The 23,093-nt window shown below is 41.1% G+C and overlaps 1 protein-coding gene across 1 annotated transcript in view; it reads left to right on the plus strand.

Annotated features, from left to right (window-relative positions):
• PDE1C (phosphodiesterase 1C) overlaps nt 1–23,093 on the plus strand; it is a 483,633-nt gene that overhangs the window by 58,339 nt on the left and 402,201 nt on the right. The window contains exons 2-3 of the mRNA XM_090050244.1: nt 6,472–6,522; nt 19,760–19,931. Coding sequence (XP_089906370.1) covers nt 6,472–6,522; nt 19,760–19,931 — 223 coding nt within the window. The remainder of the gene's footprint in view (nt 1–6,471; nt 6,523–19,759; nt 19,932–23,093) is intronic.

A 23,093-nucleotide genomic window follows, 5' to 3' on the forward strand; every position in this document is an offset into this window, starting at 1 on the left:
AACACAACAAAACTTTAATTATAGGGCAACTTTGTATCTCTCTTTATCTAAAAGTGAATCAACTCACTGCTAAGATTATTTTTATGGTGTCCTCATAACTTTCCAGAACCAAGTCCAAATAGAATTATCTAGTTGGAAAACCATAGGACACATCTACATGTGTGCTTTACTGTGCATTAGCCTATTTCAATAAGCATTAACACTTCACTAAAAAAACACAATTTTCAGTGAATGCACATTAAGACAGATTAATATGCATTTTATTAGTACCTCACAATATGGGGTGCCTATACATGAACAAGGAGGTTTCTCCAATATGCTGTAATTCCAGCACATTGGAGCAGACTCAATTAATCAAGTCTACTAATCGAGACTCAGTAATTCAAGTGTGGTGAAGCATCGTAATTACCAGGCTCCAGCAGCCTCCTGTGTCTTGTGTATAAGTATCCTGCACATCAAAAAGGTGGTGGGGATGATTTTTCTAAAGCTCATTTGTCAAACTTTACATAAAGCAGCCACGCTGTCATTTTGAAGTGCGGGAATGCTGATACCTGAGATGCCCTGGGCGCTTTAATTAGAGCGGCTCTTGGAGCTGCTCTAATTAAAGCACCCTTTCCCCCTCCCAGAGCACATGTATAAATACTTGGGGGTACTAGATTTAATGTGCATTAACTAATGTGCATTAATGCACATGTAGATGTGCCCACAAAGTATGTGGGTGCAGGGATGTATTGTGGGCTGGAAGCAAAGTTGGTGAGCTTGTTTGGCTGTGGAAACTGTCAAGAGGTCCACTGTGACTCTGGACTCCCAGTGCAAGGTGGTGGCATGTTTTGCAGAGCGGCCAACTAGTTGGTGCCTCTTTGCTCAGCTGTCTTCCGGTACTGTGGAGATGGGGACCCCACAAGGCACACTGGGACCTTGCATATTGGCCACATGGCTTTGAAGCACCCATCAGTACAGGCTCACCAGGCTCTGCTTCAGATGGCTGGGCACTTGAACACTTGTATGTGTATTTCTCATTGTGTTTTTGTGAAATGGAAAACTACTTGGCAAATGAATACCTGCTCATAGCAAAAAAAAACAACAACATTTTGCTGTTATTTCAGTTAAGCAATCACATATAGCAGACAAATGTTAATTTAGATTTCACCGGCTAGAGAATCATTGTTGTATGTGTAGTGTCTATAGCAGCTGTCTTCCTGAAGGAACTTGAATTGCTTTACTCACTGCATACATGTCACTGTACTTGTCACTGATACCTAACTACTTCTGAGGTAGAGTGTAGAAGTTAAAAACTTTAGTTGTGTTCAGAATTAGTGCACAAAAGAAGGTCAGATGCACTTAAAATCCCAGGAAAAATCCCAGGACTCTTTTAGTGTCATGCAATTGGAGGCCCAAATGAGATTGTATGATTTAGATGTCCCTTCATGTGACAACAATGCTATAATGCAATACAAACAGCACTAGAAAAGAAATGACAATTCTCGTACCATCTTGGTTTTAAGTCACCTACAGGCTAAGTTATGTCAGTATAATAAGTTGTTGAGCAGCACTACATAACCAAGAGCCAGAACCTGAGCTTGAGTAAGAAGATGTAGGTGCATGGAAATCAAGAGGGTTACAATGATGTACAGTAGATGAAGATTTGGTCCTAAATCTCTTTGTGGATAATTCATGAATAGAAAAACCAGTGATAGTTTGCACCTCTAGCTTGACCTCCATAAATCTTCTAATTTTCTTCCTTTTTCTGTGCATCAATTCTGCACTTATAAAGTACCCCTGCACCCACAAAGGAGTGAGCTGGACTTGACCTTAGGTGGATAAGAATATGATATACATTTGAAATAAATAAAAGCTACATAAATACATATTTATCTTTGATAATTATGTGAGTTTCATTACCATGAACTCATAGTAGCTGATGGCATTTTGGTATTTATCCTTACTTCCCTCCTCCTCCGAGTTTTGTAACAATTCTTCTCATTGTACAGATGGGGAACTGAGGCCCAAGGAAATGAAATGATTTGCCCAAAACGTTTTTGACAGGATAGGGGCATGAAGTATAGGTGAAACTAGTGTTCTAACAATTTGACAAGCCTGTTAGGAGCTCATGGTTGGAGACCTAAGACCTAGTTTTCCAGAACTCACAATTACCCTAGGTCCTTGCACTTAACAGAAGGAAGTTACTTACTGTGCCTCAGCTGCTTTGTCGCAACTTTCCCTGTGCTACAATTATTTCTGGTAAGGGAAAGCTAAACTACGATAATTTAGCCTGTTTCATTCAGGTGTAAACTGTCCCAGTTCAGCTCTCACCTATAAATACAGGTATGGTGCACCTAAATGTGGTTAAGTTTAGCTCCTTATTAATAGCAGGCATGTGAACAGTCCCTTTAGTTTGGAGTTACACAAATGTATTGGTCTGTAAGGTGAGAAAAGTTTTGGGAAGTGGCTGCTGTTTTAAGGGTCAAGCTTTCCCAGTATAGAATCTGCATGGAGTTTTGTGAAGCTCTTGTTATGTGCTGCTGATTTGAGATGGAGCAAAGCACAGTTCTTGGATAACTGAACGCTATTTGGGACCAGGAGTAAAAATATATTAAGAAAATACCCTGAATGGAATTATGGAACAGTTAGAGGCCTTACTAGCACTGAAAATTTGTGAAAACTTGGAAGATAACAGGATGAAGTGGAAACAGCTTCACTCTACCTGCAAGCAATGGCTATTAGGAAAAAAAGAGTACAGTTAGAAGGGAGATTTATTTTTGGAAATGGCTAATTCTGCAGCATTTGACGAAAGACTTGCAGAGCTCAAAGTCAGAAATGAGTGAAAGCAGCATGTGAAGCTGCAGGTTATCGGGTGACAAGCATAAATCAAGGGCAGCCCTGGCATATGGAAGATGCATTGGTTTGCAAGAGCCATAGAGCAGGCACAGCTTGGAAAAAAATGACAACTGTACTATTAACTTAGAGGAATGAATTATGGCACCAAACAGCACAGCAGCCGAAGAACGGTAGACTGAAAGCAAATGGAACATTTGTTAACTTTAAGGTTGACCTATAAGGAAAAGCTACTGTGTTTCCAGACACGTCATCATTAACTTGAATATAGTGGAAGGCACATACATTAAATTCAGGGTTTACAACAATGCATTTATCACTGCTAAAGGAGTATGTATTAGTAGCTAACAAACTGGAAACATTATAATTTGTAATAGCATCGGGGGAAAAAGCCTGTGTTTATTTATTGGGTTAAAAATGTGTCAAGCCCCTGATCTTATCAAAGGAGGACTCAAGAGGGGACTAAAAAAACAGAGGAAGAATTTGCACGTATGTTCTAGGCAATAAAAAACTGGTGTCAGTCAATGAAGAAAGGCTAAAGAGATGGATAATATATGAAAAAAAAATCAGTATGATATGGATTCACAGGAGTTGCCCCATTACATGAAAATGTTTGTTTCCCTGTGATGGGACGCAAACAACAGGGGTATTGCAAGAAATTTTTCCATGGTTGTATGAAGTTGTTACTACACAGGGACACACAATTAAGGGAAATGGAGATGGAAGATGTACAGAACTTGCTCTTTTGCCCAAGAAAATCTTGGTGGGGCAACAATCAATGGAAATTGTGGCACTGAAGTCTGAGGACATGGACAAGCGGTCTTCCTGTTTTTTGTCAACAATAGAGCTGTTGTTCCTGGATATAGCTATGTGAGTCCAAGGAGCAATATAGGGCATCTTAGACTAATTTAATAAGTTTAGTTATTTATTAGGCTGGTTGTAAATATTCATAATTCTGTGTTATATTAATGTTATTTTTAAAGCATTGATCCTGTTCAGTTAAGGAAGGGAGTATGTGTTATAGTTTCTACCACCTAAGACTCCCAGAGTTAACCTGTATCAAGCAAACAGAAACACCACTTACTATGTGTTAAGTGTTCCAGCTATTTTGTGTGCGCTCAGCCATTTTTTTCAGCTTTATTGTTCATACAAGCTACGGAGCTGATGCTTTGCTGGTGATATCAGCTGTAGTTTTAATGTCTATTTCAGATAGGGTGCATATAGCTGTTAGCACTTCAAACCCTGTATGAATCATGAGAACTGTATTTGAGAATATACCCTTAAATGTTGACTTAACAGAGAGAAATCTAGGTGGGTCCTGTGTAGTCATTGCTACTGAAGCTTAGCTGGTTTGAATAAAATAAAACTAGTTCCTTGCATGTGAACTAATGATGCCACAGCACCTTCAGAAAGCATCATGTTTTAAGAGCACCATCTGCTGTCTACACTGAGCAGAATTACACATCTGTTCCTGTAATCTCTCTGAGCACTGACATGACTGCTTATTTTAGTTTTAATTGCCATGACAAGATAAATATTTTGATGAATATGAAACTAATACATTTTGCAGCCCGAGCTTGGACTATGTAATCTTTGAGATCTCTTTAATTGTATAATTCTGTGACTTGAAGGGAAACCTGAATTGAATCTAGATTGGCATTTTAAAAGTAAAACCAAGCTTATTTATACTTTTTAGATTTGCTAGAAAAATGAAACAGTCACTCTCAAAGAGCCTTGTATCTAAAATGATCAGTTTTGGGTATTGTCTTGATGTAAAATTATGAAACTGTTTTCTCATTACTTTTCAATTTTTTCCCCTTCATATGCACATGCTTTTATTTGTAAGGCTGCATGACTAATGATGCAGCTTATCTATGGCAGTAGTGTTTTTAAAAGAAAAGGCACGAAGGAAATAACTATTTAAAGCTCATGAATGATTATATATCCTCTGTGAGAATGCATGGAAAGTTCATTTCCTTGAATACTACTTGAGTAACTGGCTTTATGTGACCCTGCAGTAGCATTGTATAAATAATTAGTTAAGTTCGCTATCAACTGACAAGCTGAGAGGTATTTCAGTCTGAATTAAATGGCAGTGGATTTTTATGGGGATAGGGGGTCTTGCCAAAACAAAAATATAAGAGAAATTTGTTGTGAGATAAAATGTTTCATCCCAAACTAAAACATTTCTATTTTTAATAGAAGCAAAGCCACACAAGTTATAGATTAGAATTAGGCACTATTCACAAAACCAGTAAGGACGGGACATACTTGTCCCCCTTGAACAATAGCCTGATGGCTCAGACCTTTGGGATGTCAGACATAGCTTTAAATTCCTTCTCCGCCTGATAGGACTTACCTATTCTAGCACCAGACTATAGGACTTTCTGAAGGGGCTTCTCTGAACCTCTCCTGTGGGAACATGATATCTTTATGGGGAGGGTGGGGAAAAAATAGATAGAAGCAGACACATACAGGCAGACTTTACAGTGTAGTCAGATGGCCCCTTTTGGGATGATAGCGATCACCTGAAATCCGTAAAACTTTCCACATGCCCATCATCTTAGCTCACCCCTTCCAGCAAAAACAAAAGTTGAGGGCAATGAGCATGGTGGTTAGGACTGTATTCAAAGATGGAAGAGTTAGGTTCCAGGTGCTGTCAGAAAGGGATGCATTTAACCCAAATCTATCACATTCCAGGTTAGCGTCCTAAGCACTGAGCAATTGAGCAAACGTTGGGGAAAGTAATATCTCTTTTTTGCTTGTTTTTCAAATCAGTCTGAACTTTCATTTTTTTTCCTTTTCCATTTGAAACTATTCAGTGAATTCAAGTCAATTTGCAATAGTTTTGGGTTGGCTGGGATGATATGTTTGAGCAAAAAACCAGCAACAAGAACAAAACCCAGCCCTACTTTTGCAGTTCAAATTTAGCCAAGTTTTATAGGGTAGACCTTATATAGACCTTATTCTGTTTCTGTTGGTCTATATGAATTTAAACTTGTGGTTTTTTTCCATTTTTCTTGGGAGTGGGAGGGGAGAGATAGGGAGTGCCAGGCAGCAGAGTGAAGCAGTCCTATTTTAAACACCTGTCCAAGGCATCCTGCTGAAAATGGGACAAAAGACTTTATTTGACCAAACCAACAGAATGCTCAGGACAGTTGTTTAAAATAGGACAGTCTTTGCAAAAATGGGACATGTGGTCACCTTAGCTGTAGCTCATCTGTAAATAAAAGCCCTTGGAGAAAAATGATAGTTTACTTAACTATTTTGTTTTCTGAGAGTTAACACCTGTGAGTAAAATTTATAATGCTGATTTAACATGTATTGCTGTACACTGGTTAAGAGTTACTGGTTAATTAACTAAGTCAGCTGCTAGATAGGCACAAGATAATGTTTGCATATGCATCTGTGAGAATTATATCTAGGTCCCTGTAACATAGGAAGGCTAAACTGGTACAAATAGGTTAATAGTCAAAATAACTCATACAGAATATTCAAAAGTATTAGCCAGTATGTAAAAATTGTAAACATTCTTACTAGTTGTATGACTTACATGTAGGTGTTGGTATTTTCATGAGTATTAAGTGATACGATGCATACATTTTGATATAACATCCTGTTGCTTTTTCTTTGCAGTTGCAAATGAGACAGGTGACAAAAATGCTCGACCTCTTTCACGATTTGCACGTAAGTAGCCTGTGCATTTCCTTCTAATTCATTTTTACACATCTTCTAACTCCTTACTCAGCCGGGTGACCTTTTCCCCAAGCTGGGCGACTTCTTCAGCCCCTAACCGCAGGCATGTGGCCAGCAGCCACGACAGGCATCCCTTCCTGAGTTTACCCCGGGCAGCAGCAGCAAACCTAGCCCAATGATGGGATACAGTTCCTGGGTCACTCCAGGCAGGTCTCAACCTATCCTTATCCCACCCGGGATTCTCCATTCCCGTCACCTCCTTAAGCAAAACCACTAACGGGGCTCATGCAATTTCCTCCATTCTGCATCAAATATCCCTGTTAGCCCTGGCATCCCATTTCATGTTACAATATAGAAACCTGGAGCCTTAAAATTCTTCCTGATGTTGTCAGAAACACTGGTTCACAAGAATTTGGCGTTACTGTGAGAATTCACCTAGTATGACAGGTAGAGATCTAAAGCTCTATGGCTATATTCTTGTTTCATGTGCTACTTCTCCAAGTTGTAAAAGTGTAGATGTTCATAAGGACCTGATTCAAAGCCAGCTCGAGTCCATGGTAATGCTCTTGTTAGATATAATGGGTTTCAGATGAAGACATAAACCAGCAAATTTTTCACCAAATCAGCAAATCCTTCAACAGATTTTATAGCGGAAAAGGGGCATCTCTTGTTGGGGTCTGGCCACGGTACTCAAAGAATGTGATAGAGGGGAGTGTAAATTTAAAACAAAAAACAAAAAACTGGACAGGTATTAAATGACAGAATTACTTTCCCAAGCCATTAGAATGAAGTTAGTTATGCTGTATGTTGTAGAATTCCTAGTAGAGACCTGAGGAATAAAATAAAGGCTATCACCCTAAGAAATCCTTGCCTCTCACATAATTTTTGGACCATCATGACTATATCGCTCTTGCAGTATAGTAGACCTCTTCAAATCCAACATGTAATTTCAGTATACTTTGATCTGTTGGTAGAAGAAATGCTGTGGTCACCATTGGAAAGGGTCAGCTTGTCTCATTTTTAGTACCCAGTGATAATATGACAATTACAGAACTTAGAATGGGTAACACTGGGAAAACTGTGGCATCTCATTTATTGCTGGGAGGTGGGAGAGGGGAGGGAATACAATGTGTGTTGTTTTTATTTCCCTTATAAATGCTTGGCTATTCTGCAAAATAGCATATATGCTGAATATGCCAAACCTGTTTTTGAGGACACACAACTTAGCTACTATTGTGAAAAATCAGATTTAAGATAATTTCTGCGTATTTTTAGTGCACATAAATCCCCTCAATTTTGGTACAAATTAATATGACAAGAATTTACCTCTGACGTAATATTGCCATACAGTCACATGATGGCACTCTAAGCATATTGTATTTTATTTAGCTGTATTATCTTCTATGGATGTGAATAGTATTTTAAATCATCCCAGGCATAAGAACTCAGGAAGACTGAATGCTGCCTATTCAAAAAAGCTAAAAGACTGAACAGGAGTAATAAAATTAATATTTTTTAGGGGCAAGTTTGATATCTTATTTGGAATTTGTTCCACATAATGCCATAGAAAAATCCCCCATTGTGAGGGATCCATGCATTAAGCATTATTTGGTCAAAAATGAAATTGCAAATGATGATGAAGGAAAGGAAAGTTGTAAAATTTACATGTTTTGAACTTTTTTCTCAAACTCCTCTCTTTTCTCAAACCCTTCCAATATTGTTGCTTAGAATTATATTTGAGGATTGTAAGATGCTATGCAAATTTCACTTGAAAACCTGGACATTTGGAAACTTCATTTTTCACGCTTACATACTGCACTATTAGTAAGCCCGGAATAAGAGCATGATATTTGGGACTAAGCTGGTGCTTCCACGTAGAATCTGACATGTATAACAGCATGATTAATGTGGGGAAAACTTGTCATGTGTAAAAAATAGGTTGCAGACTTGGGAGATGTGTTTTATTTCTGTTTTAGTCTTGATTCTAGACAAGTCAGTCATGTAACCCTAGGGGTTGTGATGACTTGCACTGATTTTATGGCTTATAAGCAAATGTCATGCACAGGAGACCCTTGTGCAATCTTTCATTAGCTGAGCCTGTGCTCCAGGGGGCTGAAGTATTTAGATAAGTTTCTTAGTTCCCAAGGTCATCTGCTTGCTCTTTGAGAGTACTTTGAGAATTCAGATTATTGTTATCTCTTTCAACATGAGTGGTTAAGCAACAATTTGAGATGTCACAAAATTATTCCAGTTAGCAAAAGAAACTGGTCATAAAGTTAGGTTTGTCTAGTGCAAACCTGCTTATTTACAGAGAATATATAAAATCCTGTTTCTCAAACATAGCAGTAATTAAGCAGTAGCAACACTATCCTTGAAATAGAAGACCTACTGTACTTACTCGAATTTAAGATGGCTCTGAATTTAAGATGATTCCCCAATCGATTCTATACATGGACATTGTTATAAATGGTAGAATCTGATTATTGAAGGATTATCTTTAATACATCCCCACTGCTGCAGGGAGGCAAGCAGTGGGGGGAGCAGGTGGTGTGGGGAGATTAAGTAGCTTGCCTCTGTTTGTGCCTAACCCCCATTTGTACATACCCCCTACCACCTCTGCCCCCTGACTGACCACACTTGAAGCCTATCCCCCTTCTCCTTCTCCCCAGTCTCTACTTCCCTCCCTTCTCTCCCCCAGGCTCTTTTACCTGCTCCCTCCACAACCACCTAACCCTTGTTTTGTGACAGCTCTGTCCCTGTTCTTGGCTTTGGTCTGTGCTCTCTGCTGGCAGACTCCATCCATGCTGTAGCTGGGAGCACTGAGCATGACCCCAGTCCAGCCCCTGTAGCAGCTGTGTCAACTGTGTGCTCTGCTGTGGGTCCAGGCTGGAGCCATGCTCTGTGCCAAGTGTGGATTGAGCCTCCTAGCATAGAGCAAATACAAGGGGGAGAGGGGCAGGTTGGGGAGCATAGGCTGTGTGGGAGGTACTGTGTGGGAAGAGGCTGCTGGGAGAAGATGGCAAGGTGCAGAGGCAGTGGGGGATGGGAGGCAGGCAAAAGCTGTGGCTTGGGTCCTAACCCCAGGTAGGGGCTGAAGCCCAAGCCCAAGTTGTAACAGCCATCTGCTCCTCACTTCCCCCCTCATACTTGATTACAAGACAAGTGATCCCCCGCACGTTAAATGGAGAAAAACGGTCGTCTTAGAATTGAGTAAATATCATAGTTTTAATGCTAATGGCAGCCAAATACATATACCCTATTTTCTTGCATACAACACCCCCCCAAATAAAATATACACCTTGTTTTTCCTTTGAGAGCCTCTGTCGGGAAGAAAAAGTATCTACAGTTGGAAGCCAGGGAGCCCTTCATACAGCAGATGCTGCTTTACTTTTTACTTATGTATTGGCCAGGGGCTAGCAAAAGTGGCGAAAGCTGCTGTTACCATATTTCCTTGAATATGGCAGAATCATAGAGAACTAGGGCTTGAAGGGACCTCCAGAGGTCACTTAGTCCAACCCCCTGCCTATTCAAACCGTACCATAAAAACCATAATTGCATACAAACATTAATCTAAAGTCTAAATACGACTGCCGTCAGCCCTGACACAGCATAGACCTAACATCCTAACCTGGCACAAGTAAAGCAGGGGAACCATGGCAGCCAATGCCTAGCGTCTATAAAATGTTCTCAATGTACATTCAAGAGGTTCTGGGCAGAGGGCTATGCCCCCCACTAGAGAAGAAAGCAGATCCCCTCACAATTCATACAAACCTGACCATGGGGTAAAATTTCTTCCTGACCCCAAATATGGTGATCAGTCTGACTCTGAGCAGAGGAGAAAGGCACTCTAGCTAGGAACCTCCAGCTTTGCTCCTACCGGGTGTATTGGTATGCCCCAGTCAAAGTCCCCAGCCTTGGCTGTAGCTAACACCCAGTGCCTCTGGGAAGGCTTAAAAACATCCTGACACAGATAGAGAAAAGGGTGTGGGCAGGAGAAACTAACAAAGTTCAGAAGCATGGGAAATATCCATAGTAGGGCAAAGGCATAGCTACATCTACATCACCCCTGACAAGTGGCTGTCCAATCTCTTCTTGAATGCCTTCAGTGATGGAGAATTCACATTTTCCCCAAGTCGTCTATTCCACTGCTTCACTATTTTAACAGTGAAGAAGTTTTTCTGGTTATCCAATCTAAACTTACTTTGCTGCAACTTCAAGCCATTGATCTTCACCCTCCCCTCTGCAGCAAGAGAGAAAAGGTGCTTTCCCTCTTCTTTATAGTGGCCCTTTAAGTGCTTAATAAACACATTGGGCAGCACTGAGCCCAGGACAAACCTCTGTGGGACTCCACTCAAAACCTCCTGCCATTCTGACATGGACCCATTAATAATTATCCTTTGCTTGTGGCTATTGAGCCAGTTATCTATCCATCTTATAGTAGTTTTATCTATCCCACATTTTTCCAATTTGTTTATGAGAAGGTTGTGTGGGACCTTGTCAAAAGCCTTACTGAAGTCCAGATACACCACATTCCCAAGTAGTTATTTTGTTAAAGAAGGATATCAAGTTTTATGACATGTTGATATGATTTGTTCTTAGTAAATCCATGCTAGATGCTTGTGATCAGCCTTTCCTCCTCTAGACACTTGGATGTGCTCCAGTAACTTCCCAGGTATTCATAGTAGCTAGGGTCAGGAGGGACCTGAACAGATCATCTAGTCTGACCCCCTGCCACAGGCAGGAATGAATGCTGGGTTCACAAGACCCCAGACAGGTGATCATCTAACCTCTTTTTGAATTTGCCCAAGGTAGGGGCGAGGACCACTTCCCTAGGAAGTTGGTTCCAGATTCTGGCCACCCTAACTCTAAAATATTGCCTCCTGATCTCTACCCTAAACCTATTCTCCATCAGCTTATTACCATTGTTCCTTGTCACCCCAGGTAGTGCTGGGGAGAAAAGGGTTCTACCTATTTGCGGTTGATCTCCCCTGATGAGTTTCTAGGCAGCCACCAGGTCCCCCCTCAGCCTCCTCTTGCTGAGGCTGAACGGTTCAGGTCCCTCAGTCTCTCCTTGTAGGGCCTGTCCTGCTGCTCTCTCACCAAACAGGTGGCCCTCCTCTGAACCCTCTCCAGGCTGGCCACATCCTTTTTAAAGTGCGGTGCCCAGTACTGGACACAGTAGTCCAATTGCGGCCTGACCAGTGTCACATAGAGGGGGATTATCACCACTCTGGACTGGCTTGAGATGCAACTTTGGACAAGGTATGGCTGGCCTTGCTGGCTGCGGTCTGGCATTGGTGGCTCATGTTCATCTTGGAGTCAATAATGACTCCAAGATCCTGTTCTGCCTCTGTGCTTTCAAGAAGGGAACTCCCTAGCCTGTATATATGCTATGGATTCCTTCTCCCAAGGTACAGCACCCTGCATTTATCTACATTGAACCCCATCCTATTCTCATCTGCCCACTTTTATAGTCTGTCTAAATCTAGCTGCAGCCTCTTTCTCCCTTCAAGTGTGCCCACCTCGCCCCACATCTTAGTGTCATCAGCAAACCTGGACAATGTGCTTTCAAGCCCCTCGTCCAAGTCACTGATGAAGATGTTAAACAGAGTGGGCCTGAGGACTGCGCCCTGGGAGACCCCATGGCTCACATCTCACCAGATTGAGTATGACCTGTCCACCACTACTCTCTGGGTGTGCCCCATCAGCCAGCTTTTTACCCATCCAACTGTGTAGCCATCAATGCCACAGTTGCTTAATTTATTAATGAGAATGGGGTGAGAGACAGTGTTTTAAGATGTCAGATTTCATATTATTGAAAATAACTGCTACTGCAAAAGTTAAAATTATGCTTATTGCTGCACTGCTTATAACTGCAGTTCATCTTTGCCATGAAGTAGTACTGCATCAAGAGTACAAAAGTACTGTGACAACAATCAAATAGTTGTGGTGGCAGATCTCTAGGGTTGCAAACAACTGTATGATTCTGGCAGATGTCTGTCTGTGAAGAACCATTGGACAGAATAGTCCTTTGCTGTTTGCAACTACCTACAGGTTTTGAATGGGTGGCCATAGCATTTGTCATACTAGTAGGGCAAACTGTAGTTTTTTTAGTAGTTGGCTTGCTCCAACATACTGATCATTATAGAAAATAATTGAAGTGTAGTAGTTCTAATGCCAAAGGTAAATTGCAAGACTTCCACATGGAGCTGGAAGCATAGGTTTGGAAAACAGAAAAAAAATATACAACAGACAGCACATAATTTTCAGAATATTTTTCTCATGCTGTTTTTAAATGCTTGTTTGAATAAACTTCTCCCTCTGCTGGAACTGTTTGTCAAACTATAATATTGTATGTCCTTTTGGGACTACAGTAATGATTGTGATGTCAGACATTTAATATTGTGAGTTCACTACAGGCTCAAGAAGGAGGTAAGGGATTGCAAACCAAATAATATATCCTAAACCTTGTTCATAGAAGCACAGATGGATTTTGATAGTTCCTAAATTTGGTGCTTGAATAAGGCTATTTTGTGGGAACACTGTGCAAGCTAGGCAATTTGGGGAAGAACTACAAATACTCAAATAACAGGTACCTAACTACCAATTATTCTTTTTTCAATGCTTGAGCAAATGGTGAATTGCCATTTTTGGCATTTGAAAAAGTCCATTAGTATGTATCATTATGGGGCTCTGAAGGTTTGCAGGTTTTTTGAAATGCTGAGGGAATTTGTAGAGTAGAAGAAAGGAAGGAGAGCTTCTCTGGAAACAGTAAAAATTAAAGAAATGGATGTTTAGCAGATCTCTCCACTTTAGAGGAAGCCCCTAAAGAAAACCTAAGAATGACTTCAGCAGTGATTCTTTTGGTGCATACCCATTTCTTGTATAAGAATAAATGGACACAAGTTTCTGTTTTTGTTATTTTGTTTTTTGGGTTTTTTTTGTTTTTTTTTTGAAGTGCAGCATTTCTGACCATGCACGAAGTGTTTTTTTCCCCCTCTTTCATTCAGCCTTGGGCTATCACAGATATAGATATCTGTATCCAACTGCACCATTGTCCCTAAGAATAGAAATGGTTGACTGTTGGTAAGGCATGTACCAAAGGAGCTGAGATATTTTTGGGTCTATCACGATTTCCTGTGTGACCTATACCAAGTCATATAGATCCTCTCTGTTCCCCATACTCCTTATATAATTTGGGGCGTATACGAGTTCCTCCTTGAGAAAGGCAAGGTTCTTTAAGTAGATGTGATATCTTTTATTAGACCAACTGAATTACTTTGGCTGGAGGGTTGCTTCATGAGTTTTGGTAAGCTGTCGAGGGCAGCATGGGTAGCCCCGCCCCTTGACAGTTGCTTGGCCCCCTGGCCACCATCTTGGACCAGAAGTCCCTCCCCCAGCCCCTGACCTTTGCCACTGGAAGTCCCTCCCCTTGCCCCCAGAAGTACTCCTTTTGGGAGGGGGTGTGACTTTGGAACGGGAAATTACACCTTGTCATATGGTCTGTGTCATAAGACCCACCCACCCAACACCAAAGCTTGCCCCACTCCCCACTTCTGTCCCAGAATCCCCTGCCCTCATCACCTGATCCCTGACATCAGAAGGTCTACCCCTTGACTGGGAAGCACTGCCCCACAACAGGGCCCACCCTCACAGTGCAAGGCCTGCTCCTGGGGCCCCAAGAGTTCTGCCTCTAGGCCATGAGGCACAGGCACAACTTATTAGGTAGCAAGAGGCTGTGATGCCTCTCATATCCTGCCCCATCAGTGGGGTTTCAGGGGCATCAAAGCTCCCCCAGAACTGAGCCAAACCAACTGAGTCAAGGACTGCACACACAAAATCTTTCAGAACAATTCATTTCAACAAAGTATAGATAAGGTATCATATAGAAAAAATCAAACACGTATGAAAACAGATTTTAATTTTATTTAAAAAAAAAATTGAGGAATGATTAACTTAACTTAACTCAACTTAGATGATTAACTTAAAGACAAGCAAAGGAACACAGTGTGAAGAATGAAGCCTCTGATGTGCATTAACCAGAAAGTCAAAGTTGTGGCCAGGCCCATTCCCTCCCAGCAGCACAGGGTTCCCAGCTGCAAGGCAGGGGCTGGGGCCCCACAATGTGGCAGAAACCAGCCCAGCCTGCTCTTCCCTTCAATTTCACCTGGCTCAGCCCCTCCTTTCCTACAGGCCAGCAGAAGTCAGCCCAGCCTCCCTTCTCCTTACTAGGACTGGACATCAGACCCATCCCAGCACACCCCATCCAGCCCTGCATGGCGGCAAAAGCTGGCCAACTCCCCTTTTCCTCTCATCAGTGCTGGCATGACCCAGCCCATGCCAGCCCACCCCGTGCAGCATGGCAGAAGCCGCATGCGGAGAAACAGTGCGTGGCTAAGTCAGCCCAGCTGCCGCTTCCCCTTCCCGGTGCCAGACCGGTCCAGCCTAACTGAGCAGCGTGGTGCGGAGGATGCCCACTCAGCCACTGCTTACCCTTACCTTTACCAGTCCTTATCGTCTCCAGTCCTAAGCAGCAAAGCAGAAGCTGGCTCAAAGCTGGCCCAGGCACCCCTTCCCCTCACTGGTCCTACAGGATCTAGCTCAGCCCCTCCTGCCTCTCTCAAGCAGCAGACCTGGCCTGAGCTAGGGGCAGAGTAAGGCCAGTTGGGTCGGGCTGGGGTCAAGGTTGGTTGTCTTGCAATCAGAATTGAAGCAAACTGCCCAAGGTGCCTGCAGCCAGTGGCTTGTATCACTGGCTGCCACTGGAAGCTTTCAGGCAGGCAGCCACCATTACCTGGGTTTTGAAGTGGCTGGCTCTGCGGGCTGGGCGGAAGTGCCTGGTGGGCTGGATCCAGCCCACAGGCCATATTTTGCCTGCTCTTGCCTTAGACCAACATGGCTACAATCAAAAACCCCAGTTCCTCCTTTAGTGAGATACTGTTCATTAATGGCTATTTTAATTAGTTTTTCTAAGGCTGTCTGACAGCCTCAGATATCAGCCACTAGAGCTATGCAAAATGTTCTATTATTAGACTATCCAGCCTGATTTGATTATTTTATTATTGGCTTACAGTCAAAATAACTTATTTTCTCCTTCAAATTACAGCACTGTCTACACTTGTGTCCTGGCTAAAGAAGAGGATTTTTTTAGAGATTTATTTTGTCAGAGGAGTTATGTTTGTGTGTCCCCCCCAACTGCCTGGTTCCTGACTTTTGTCTATCCTCTCATCTACAGCAGCTCTGGTTGCAAAAGGATGTTATTTTGACCTTGGCAAGGTTTAAGTCTTAGAAGGGTATACTGCTGCTGAGAAGTGAGAGTGGTGCAGCATGTGGGTCAGAGAGCTGGGTGCCTCTACAAATCTGAGCTGACAAATAGATTTGGATGGGTTTTATTTATTCCTGTCAGATTTTGCTTTCTGAATTAACTGGCAACAGACAGAGTTCTTTTACTACTTCAGCTTTGGAGAAAAATGGGCTAAATACAGGAATTCAACCCCCTCTCCTCCCCTGGCAGAAACTCTCTAAATTTACTTAAAGTGCTATAAGTTAGAGTGCAAGTGAAGTGAACGGACATTTGCAGTTTGGTGTGTGCATCCTGCCCACACCTTGCCCTGGGATACTCCAGTATGCCTCCCAGGAGGTTGTAAGAGGGACCCCTCTCCCCAGCTCCACAACTGTCAGCAGCTGCTGGGGGGGCAGAGACCCTGAACCCATTCCCATGCAGCCTCCCTTGCCAGGCAGTGGCATGTCATGGGGCTGGGGCTCCTGTGAGGAGAAACCCTGGACCCCTTACCCTGCAGCCCCCCTTAGCTGGGCAGCCATTATGGCTAGCCTTGAGGGCTGCAGGGATAAAGGTCTGGGCTTTTTGATCCCAAAGTCCCCCTGGCCAGGCAGTGGTATGTCATGGGGCTGGAGCTGAGACACCGACCCCAGATCCCTTCTCTCACTCACCCCCCAAGCTAGACATTGCTGTGCCTTGGGGCTGGGGCAACTTCAGGGATATTCCCAGACCTCTTCCCCCATTGGCTACTTAGATGGGCTGTGTCATGCTGTAGGCTGGGGCAGATACAGGGAAAGAGTACACTCTTCCCCCTCCCCCCGGCTGCAGCTTACAGCTGGCTAGAGGGTGGAGGCAGGGCTGAAATCAGAGGCTGTCACTGACTTGGGTCAATGACAGCTGAGGAAGTGGGGCCAGCTCGGCAAATGAGCTCTGTCCAAGGGTGGAGTGCAGCCCTGTGCAATGCCTCCTGGGAGGGCGGTAATCATGCTCTAAGTTAATCCTCAAAGGGATCTGGCACAGGTGTTTGATAAAGCGCTTTACCAGAAAGCACTTTAGTCTAATACCTCATTCACTTAGACCGCAATCTGCAATTTTAAAGCACTCTAAAGCTGTGAATGTCTGTTAAGTTACGGCTTTAAAGTGCTTTCTGCATGCTTACAGTGCAGTAAGTGTAAGGTCTGTACCTAGCCACGTTCTTCATGAGAAAAATAACTGCAGAGAAAATATGTGTCATCATCTATGCATAGGGGCAGTTGTCATTAACATTAATGATCTCTGTTTTGGAAACATATTCCTCACAGAAGTAGGCTATTGAGCTGTCTGTATGCATTCTTTTATTACATACTCTATTTACTTCAGTAGCAGAAAATAAGGATAAATTAGTGAGTGTAAGGCTAGAAACAGATGGCACCTTTGTCCCAGGACAAGTTGTGCCTGTGTTTGTTCTGGAACAGAAAAATTCCCGGGATTGGTGTGTAGATGCATCGCCCTTCCAATTGGGGTTTAGCTAGTGGTTGAGTGTACTGCTGCTTTTCTGCCATTGATTCAGTGCTGCAATTCTGGGATAACTACTCAGATGTACTTTATGATGTCTGGGACAAACTGTTAACCCTTATTCCATGAACCTTCTTTAGGGTTCATCCTGGGACAAGGGCTATGGACATCTGAATTGACTGCACTGTTTTGTTTTTTATTTTTTGCAGTTTCCACAGTTGTTGCAAGTTACTAATGTACTGATCTCATTAAAAGAATTGATATTAGATTTGATTTGATATTAGCAATATGGATCTTTTTCTATCATGAAATCCAGTAAGTGGAATACTATATCCTTATAGCATGCTATATGCTAGAACTGCTATAGTTAATAGTCAATATTTCAATTACAAATTGCGATTCTGGTGATCTCTTAACTAAGCTATAAAACTTCTGGGAAGTTTGAAACTTAGTATACATGACAGCTTTCATGTGGGAATAGTGGTGGGGCCAGATGAGTTTCACACCCACAGCTGAAAATATTTCACATTAAATGTTTATTGTTGTGGAAAAATAGTCTTTTCTTAAAACACCTGATGGAAAACTGTTCACATCACATTACAAGTCCTTCCCCTTTTCTTTGCACGCATTTTCAGTCTATTTTTGTTATAAAGATCTAATTACAGCCCACTTATTCTGAGAGAGGGATTTTAATTCAGTTGCCATGCTCTTAGATCTGGCATACTTCATAAATGTAGCTGGTCATATTATTAGAAGAGCTGGATAGAAAATTCCCTTAAAATAGAATTGAAGAAAAAAAAAAAAGTTTCCTAAAAACCTTTTGGAAAAAAGAAGATTTTCTATGTAGCTCAAACCACAATGCATTTATTTAAGAACACAGCTGTAAATATGTGGCCTGTGCTTGAGCAGTCAAGTTGTGTGTGTAGCTGTTGGTTTTTTTTTTTTTTGCTGCTGATGCCTTGGGACTTGCATAGTACTTCAGTACTGATGGAAGTTTTATACGTGTGAAACCTCTCCCACACACAAGTGGTTCTCTATTGAGAGATAAGTAATATACATTCTGTGTCACGCTTATTGCTATTTTAGGGTGTTAAATAACAGTAGAGTGGCATGTAGCTTACATATTTGTTTTCAGTAATCTCAAGTATTTGATATTCCATTCATGCATTGATGTCTCAGCTAGTAATAAATATTATCTTGTTTTTTAAAAATCAATATACTTGTTAAAAATGTCATTCAGGGTTGGTCAACATTTTTCTGCCAAAACTATTTTTCAATGTAAAATTAACTTTTTTTTTTTCAAAGGGTGTGTTCTTTTTGTCAAAAATACTTTTTTGTTGAAAAAGTAGACTTCAAAATCAAACTTTTATTTGGTTTCAAATAACTATATTTTGGTTTGGAAAAGCTGAGGCAGTGCATCTTGGAAGCTGTAGTTCAATTGCCTCATATCTTATTTCTCTTTTCTGAGCCAGCTTGCTGACCAGATAGCATGTCCCATCATGTACCATGACTGTGGATTCCCATGATGCACTTGTGTCTCCTCTGTGGGGCAGATTGTGGTGTGTGAAGATGTAGGTTGACCAAAGAGTTAGGCTTGTAGAGCAGAATGGAAACACAAGGGACACAGCTGTATTTTCAAATGGAAAGACTTCTACTTTCAGCCAAAATATTTTTACACTTGAATTTTTGAGGGGAAAAAATTGAAATTTTCGTGGGAAAGAAATCCATTTTTCAACCAACACTTGCTTTCAGATATAGTTCTGGTCTTTAACTTAATCTTAATAATTAAATAGAAACTGATTGGGCATGTCTATGTACAGTGACATTGCTATAGTGCCATGCTTTAGTCCTTCCTTTTGGCGCAGTAACTGCCTGTACTGTGCCATGTGCATGGTGCACAGTTAGATTTCTTAGCTACTTTGCTGTAATGGTGCGCTAAAACAGGGGAGCGCGCTGCTATGGCAAAGTACCAGCTAATCATGTGTAAACTCATGCGATCGCTCCATTGCTGTAGCGCACCATACAGAGATGTAGCGTGCTGCTACATTGACATAGGGCGACAAGTAGATTAACCCATAAGTAATGTTATAGATCTGATACCTAGCTTGTCATTTTTTTGGCTTATAATGCAAACAATTTTTGGCTTAGACTACAAGTGCATTACCACATACAAGTATGGTGAATTGCAGCTTCAGTAGAATGTAAAAAAAACAACAGAAGAAAGAGCTTTTGCTGACAGTTATTTCTGTTCAATAAACAAATCTTCCATCAAGGAAAGCATTGTAGACTAGGTGATATCTTTCTGTTAGTGTCCTTAGTATCTGTAGACCTAGGCCCAAATGCTAGACCCCGAAAGGCAAAGCGATAACATGCCACCTTTCCTTTCCAGAGTGCATAGAAAACAGAAAATAGTCCTTATTAATTCAATCTCATTCTCTCATTTTATCTGTTTAGGGTCAAAGTCACAGAACTGCCTGTGGAATACCATTATTGGTGGGCTTACGGGTAATCTCAAAGAAAGGCCAAAGCCAACAATCATCAGTGACCCTCGGCCTCCAGAAGAAATCTTAGCAGATGAGTTACCACCAGTGGACAGTCCTGAAGCATTAGTGAAAACATCTTTCAGGTTTGAAGCATACGAGCATGTTTTATTTGTCCTTGTTTGTGCTTTTGTTTAAGTTAAGACAGTTCCACGAGTTGAATCCGAGAAGCTAATATATAGTGGGGGTTCTGCATTGTTGCACCTCTTTGTACTGAACAGGATTGAAGAGGGTCATAAGTAACACTAACAGGACTGTTGAATTTCATTTATTAAATATCAGTAAACTTTTTGAAAGATTAAAAGCTCGGCAGGTGTGAAAACAGTAGATAATCAATGTAGCTGATCAAGACGGCTTGCTGTCTGAAATTACCAATGAATGGTACTGTCTCATGTGAATCTTTTTTTTCAGTGAAATCCAGCACTGTAAGACCAATAATGTGATTTATTAATGCAGGAAACAACTGAATCTTTTGTCCATTGATCTGATGTCATAGGGACTATGGTATCAATTTATTTTGTAACAGAGGATTCCTGGGAAAGAATTTGTGGGCAGGTGCCTTTTTCCTGTTGTGTATTGTGAGATACATACATTGGTGCATTGCCTTTCCATGTATTTATTCATGTGAGTGTATAGTTGTCAGGCAGCTTTTAAGTGTGTTTAATTGATTATATTTTTCTCTAGATGATTGTGGTAAAATAGAAAATATGGACCTGTGTGGTAGATATTTAATAAAAATTTCAAAATATGTGGTTGATCCAGTACCATGCCATGCAAATTCTTCAAATTACTCTCAATACTTTGTTTTTAAATGGTTCTTTATTGCCATGTACAATGATGAAATGCTGTTGCTTTGGAGACATTTCTTGATGGCAAAACATTCATTTAATTATGTATAACTTCACACTTGATAAAGTTGAATTATTTTCAGGTGCTTATTAAAGACCTTTGCCCAGGTTCTGATATCAAGCATCTTGCATGCCTTTTCTCATATCTCAAAATGTTTCTTACTTTTCCTTCATGTCACTTAACTATTGATGGATTTTTCTGGTGCTGCAATGATGTAGTGAAGCATCATGCTGAATGCTTCAAAACCTAGACCTTTATATTACTATAACTCCATAATGTTTTTAAACAAAGCTGGTATAATTTGTTTCCTGGATTACTTAAAGTTAATTGTCAAACACTTTACCTCCTTCTCCCCACCTCCACACCACCCATAATCACTGTTGTGATTATTAACAGTTCTTAAACTCCAATAACCAAGATCATTTGACTTGAATTGTGCTTTTGGTACAGGTGGGATCATAAATAGAATAATTAGGGGAGTGATGAATAGGAAAAGATAATTCGATACACACACCTGCTTGTATAGTGTGAAGGGTTGAATAAATATCAGAAGTACCTTTGTATTCATCTTTCTCTATAGGAAGTTGTATTGCCTTGTGATCGTGTTTGGACTACTATATAATTAAATACACCAAACAGTTCACATGAAGTAAATTGCATCTGTCTCTACGGAGGAGTGCACTTTATGCAATTATGAGCTCTATCTTGGTGTTTTACTAGCATGATAATGAAAATAAGATAATACATTTTTCTTATTATCTAAAGAAGACAAACATATAATTTTGTATTCTGTTCAAGATGTTGATGATTTTGTATGACCTGATAATAATATAACTATCCCAGGAGTGTTGGGTTTATTCATACATTTTTCTGTTAACTGGAAGATGAGGTTTAGTGTTAAATGGGCCCAGGAATGTGAATTGTGGTTGCTCTAAACAAGTTTATAATATTAAACAATAGCTCGATTTGAAGTCCATGACAGATGGACAGGATTTCAGCCATGAAATTTTAATAGATGAACAGGAAACTTTAAATATTGCCCTACTGTACTCAGGAAAACAGCAGACATTGAGAGAATGGTTTTATTATATTTATTTGCTTTCCATTGACTTAAATACTACACTTCTATGAGATGATAATTGCTAGGGCGTATCTCTCTGTCAGGATGAATATACTGATACAATGAAAACCAAGTGATGAGAGGATATATGTCTATTCTATACAAATAACAGTGATGTCATAGAGTGGGAATAATGGGAGCTTTAATACAGGTAATGTAGTTTTCAAATATTTAGCATTAGTGTTTTTAACAATACTATTGCACTTTTACTGAAGTATGTTGCTTTTATAATCTTATCTGTTCAGTAATAATGAAGCTGGAATTAATTTTGCAAATTTAATCCAATTCTGCAAGGGCCTCAACTTTTATCAGGAGACAACTGCACCATTGTCAAATGGGTCTGGATTAATTTAGGTTTTTCTTTGTGTTGTCAAACTGATATCACCTCATTTTACTATTTGTTTTGGCTCATTTCGCCAGTGTATCTAGAGACTGATGAGCAGTTGACTACTCTCTTGTTTACTAGAAATCAAGGGTGGAATTTTCTTGTGAGCCTTAATAGCAGTTTTCTGGGTGCGCAAGTGACTTTTTTGACACTTAAGCACATTTTGTGATTCTATTTACTCCGTTATCTATGTAAATAATGACATTATACCTGAACAAAACCCATAGCTAGTGGGTGAGGAGGAAGAAGAAAGCAGCTCCGCAATGTTATATTCCCAATGTTTTAACCTGTTAGGCATTACTCAGTCCCCCATCAAGCCTGAGCAGGCAAAAGGGTGGGGAGGAGTTGGGTCAGGAGGAAGGTAAGAAGCTAGAGGTTGTGTGGCTCAGTGAGATGCTTGTTGCTTTGGAAAGGAGTAGCTTGTGGCTTCCAGATTGGACCTTTGTTCCCAAAGAAGTAGAAACTTTCCCCCTACATTGCACTCTAGCCAATGCATTTTATCCAATGACTATTAAATGTCAGGCACAGTGCCTTAGCTTGAAGTGGCAGGCCAGAGAAAGCTCTGGGTAATACTTAACCTGTGATAATAGTTTCAAACCCTCTTCTTGGTGGGGGAGGCTTGGGTCTTGGGTCTTCTACTTTTATGGGTGAGTGGCCTAACCACTCAGCTGCTGGTGCTAAAACATGGGAAATCCTCATCTTCATCCCGTGACTTATTGCAGCACACACTCATACATAGCTGGGCCCTGTACCTGCTAGGCCAGTGAGATTCTTACTAAGAATGCACACCATGTTAATGCATCTACACTGGATGAGTATGAGTAATAGATTGCAAACTGTGTACATGCCCAAAATGCTCCTTATGAGGCTGGTCCAGTTTCACTGAGGTGCACA

This window comes from Crocodylus siamensis, chromosome 5 (genome assembly GCF_052110815.1).
Source record: "Crocodylus siamensis isolate JL-2025a chromosome 5, ASM5211081v1, whole genome shotgun sequence".
Classification (NCBI taxonomy): domain Eukaryota; kingdom Metazoa; phylum Chordata; order Crocodylia; family Crocodylidae; genus Crocodylus; species Crocodylus siamensis.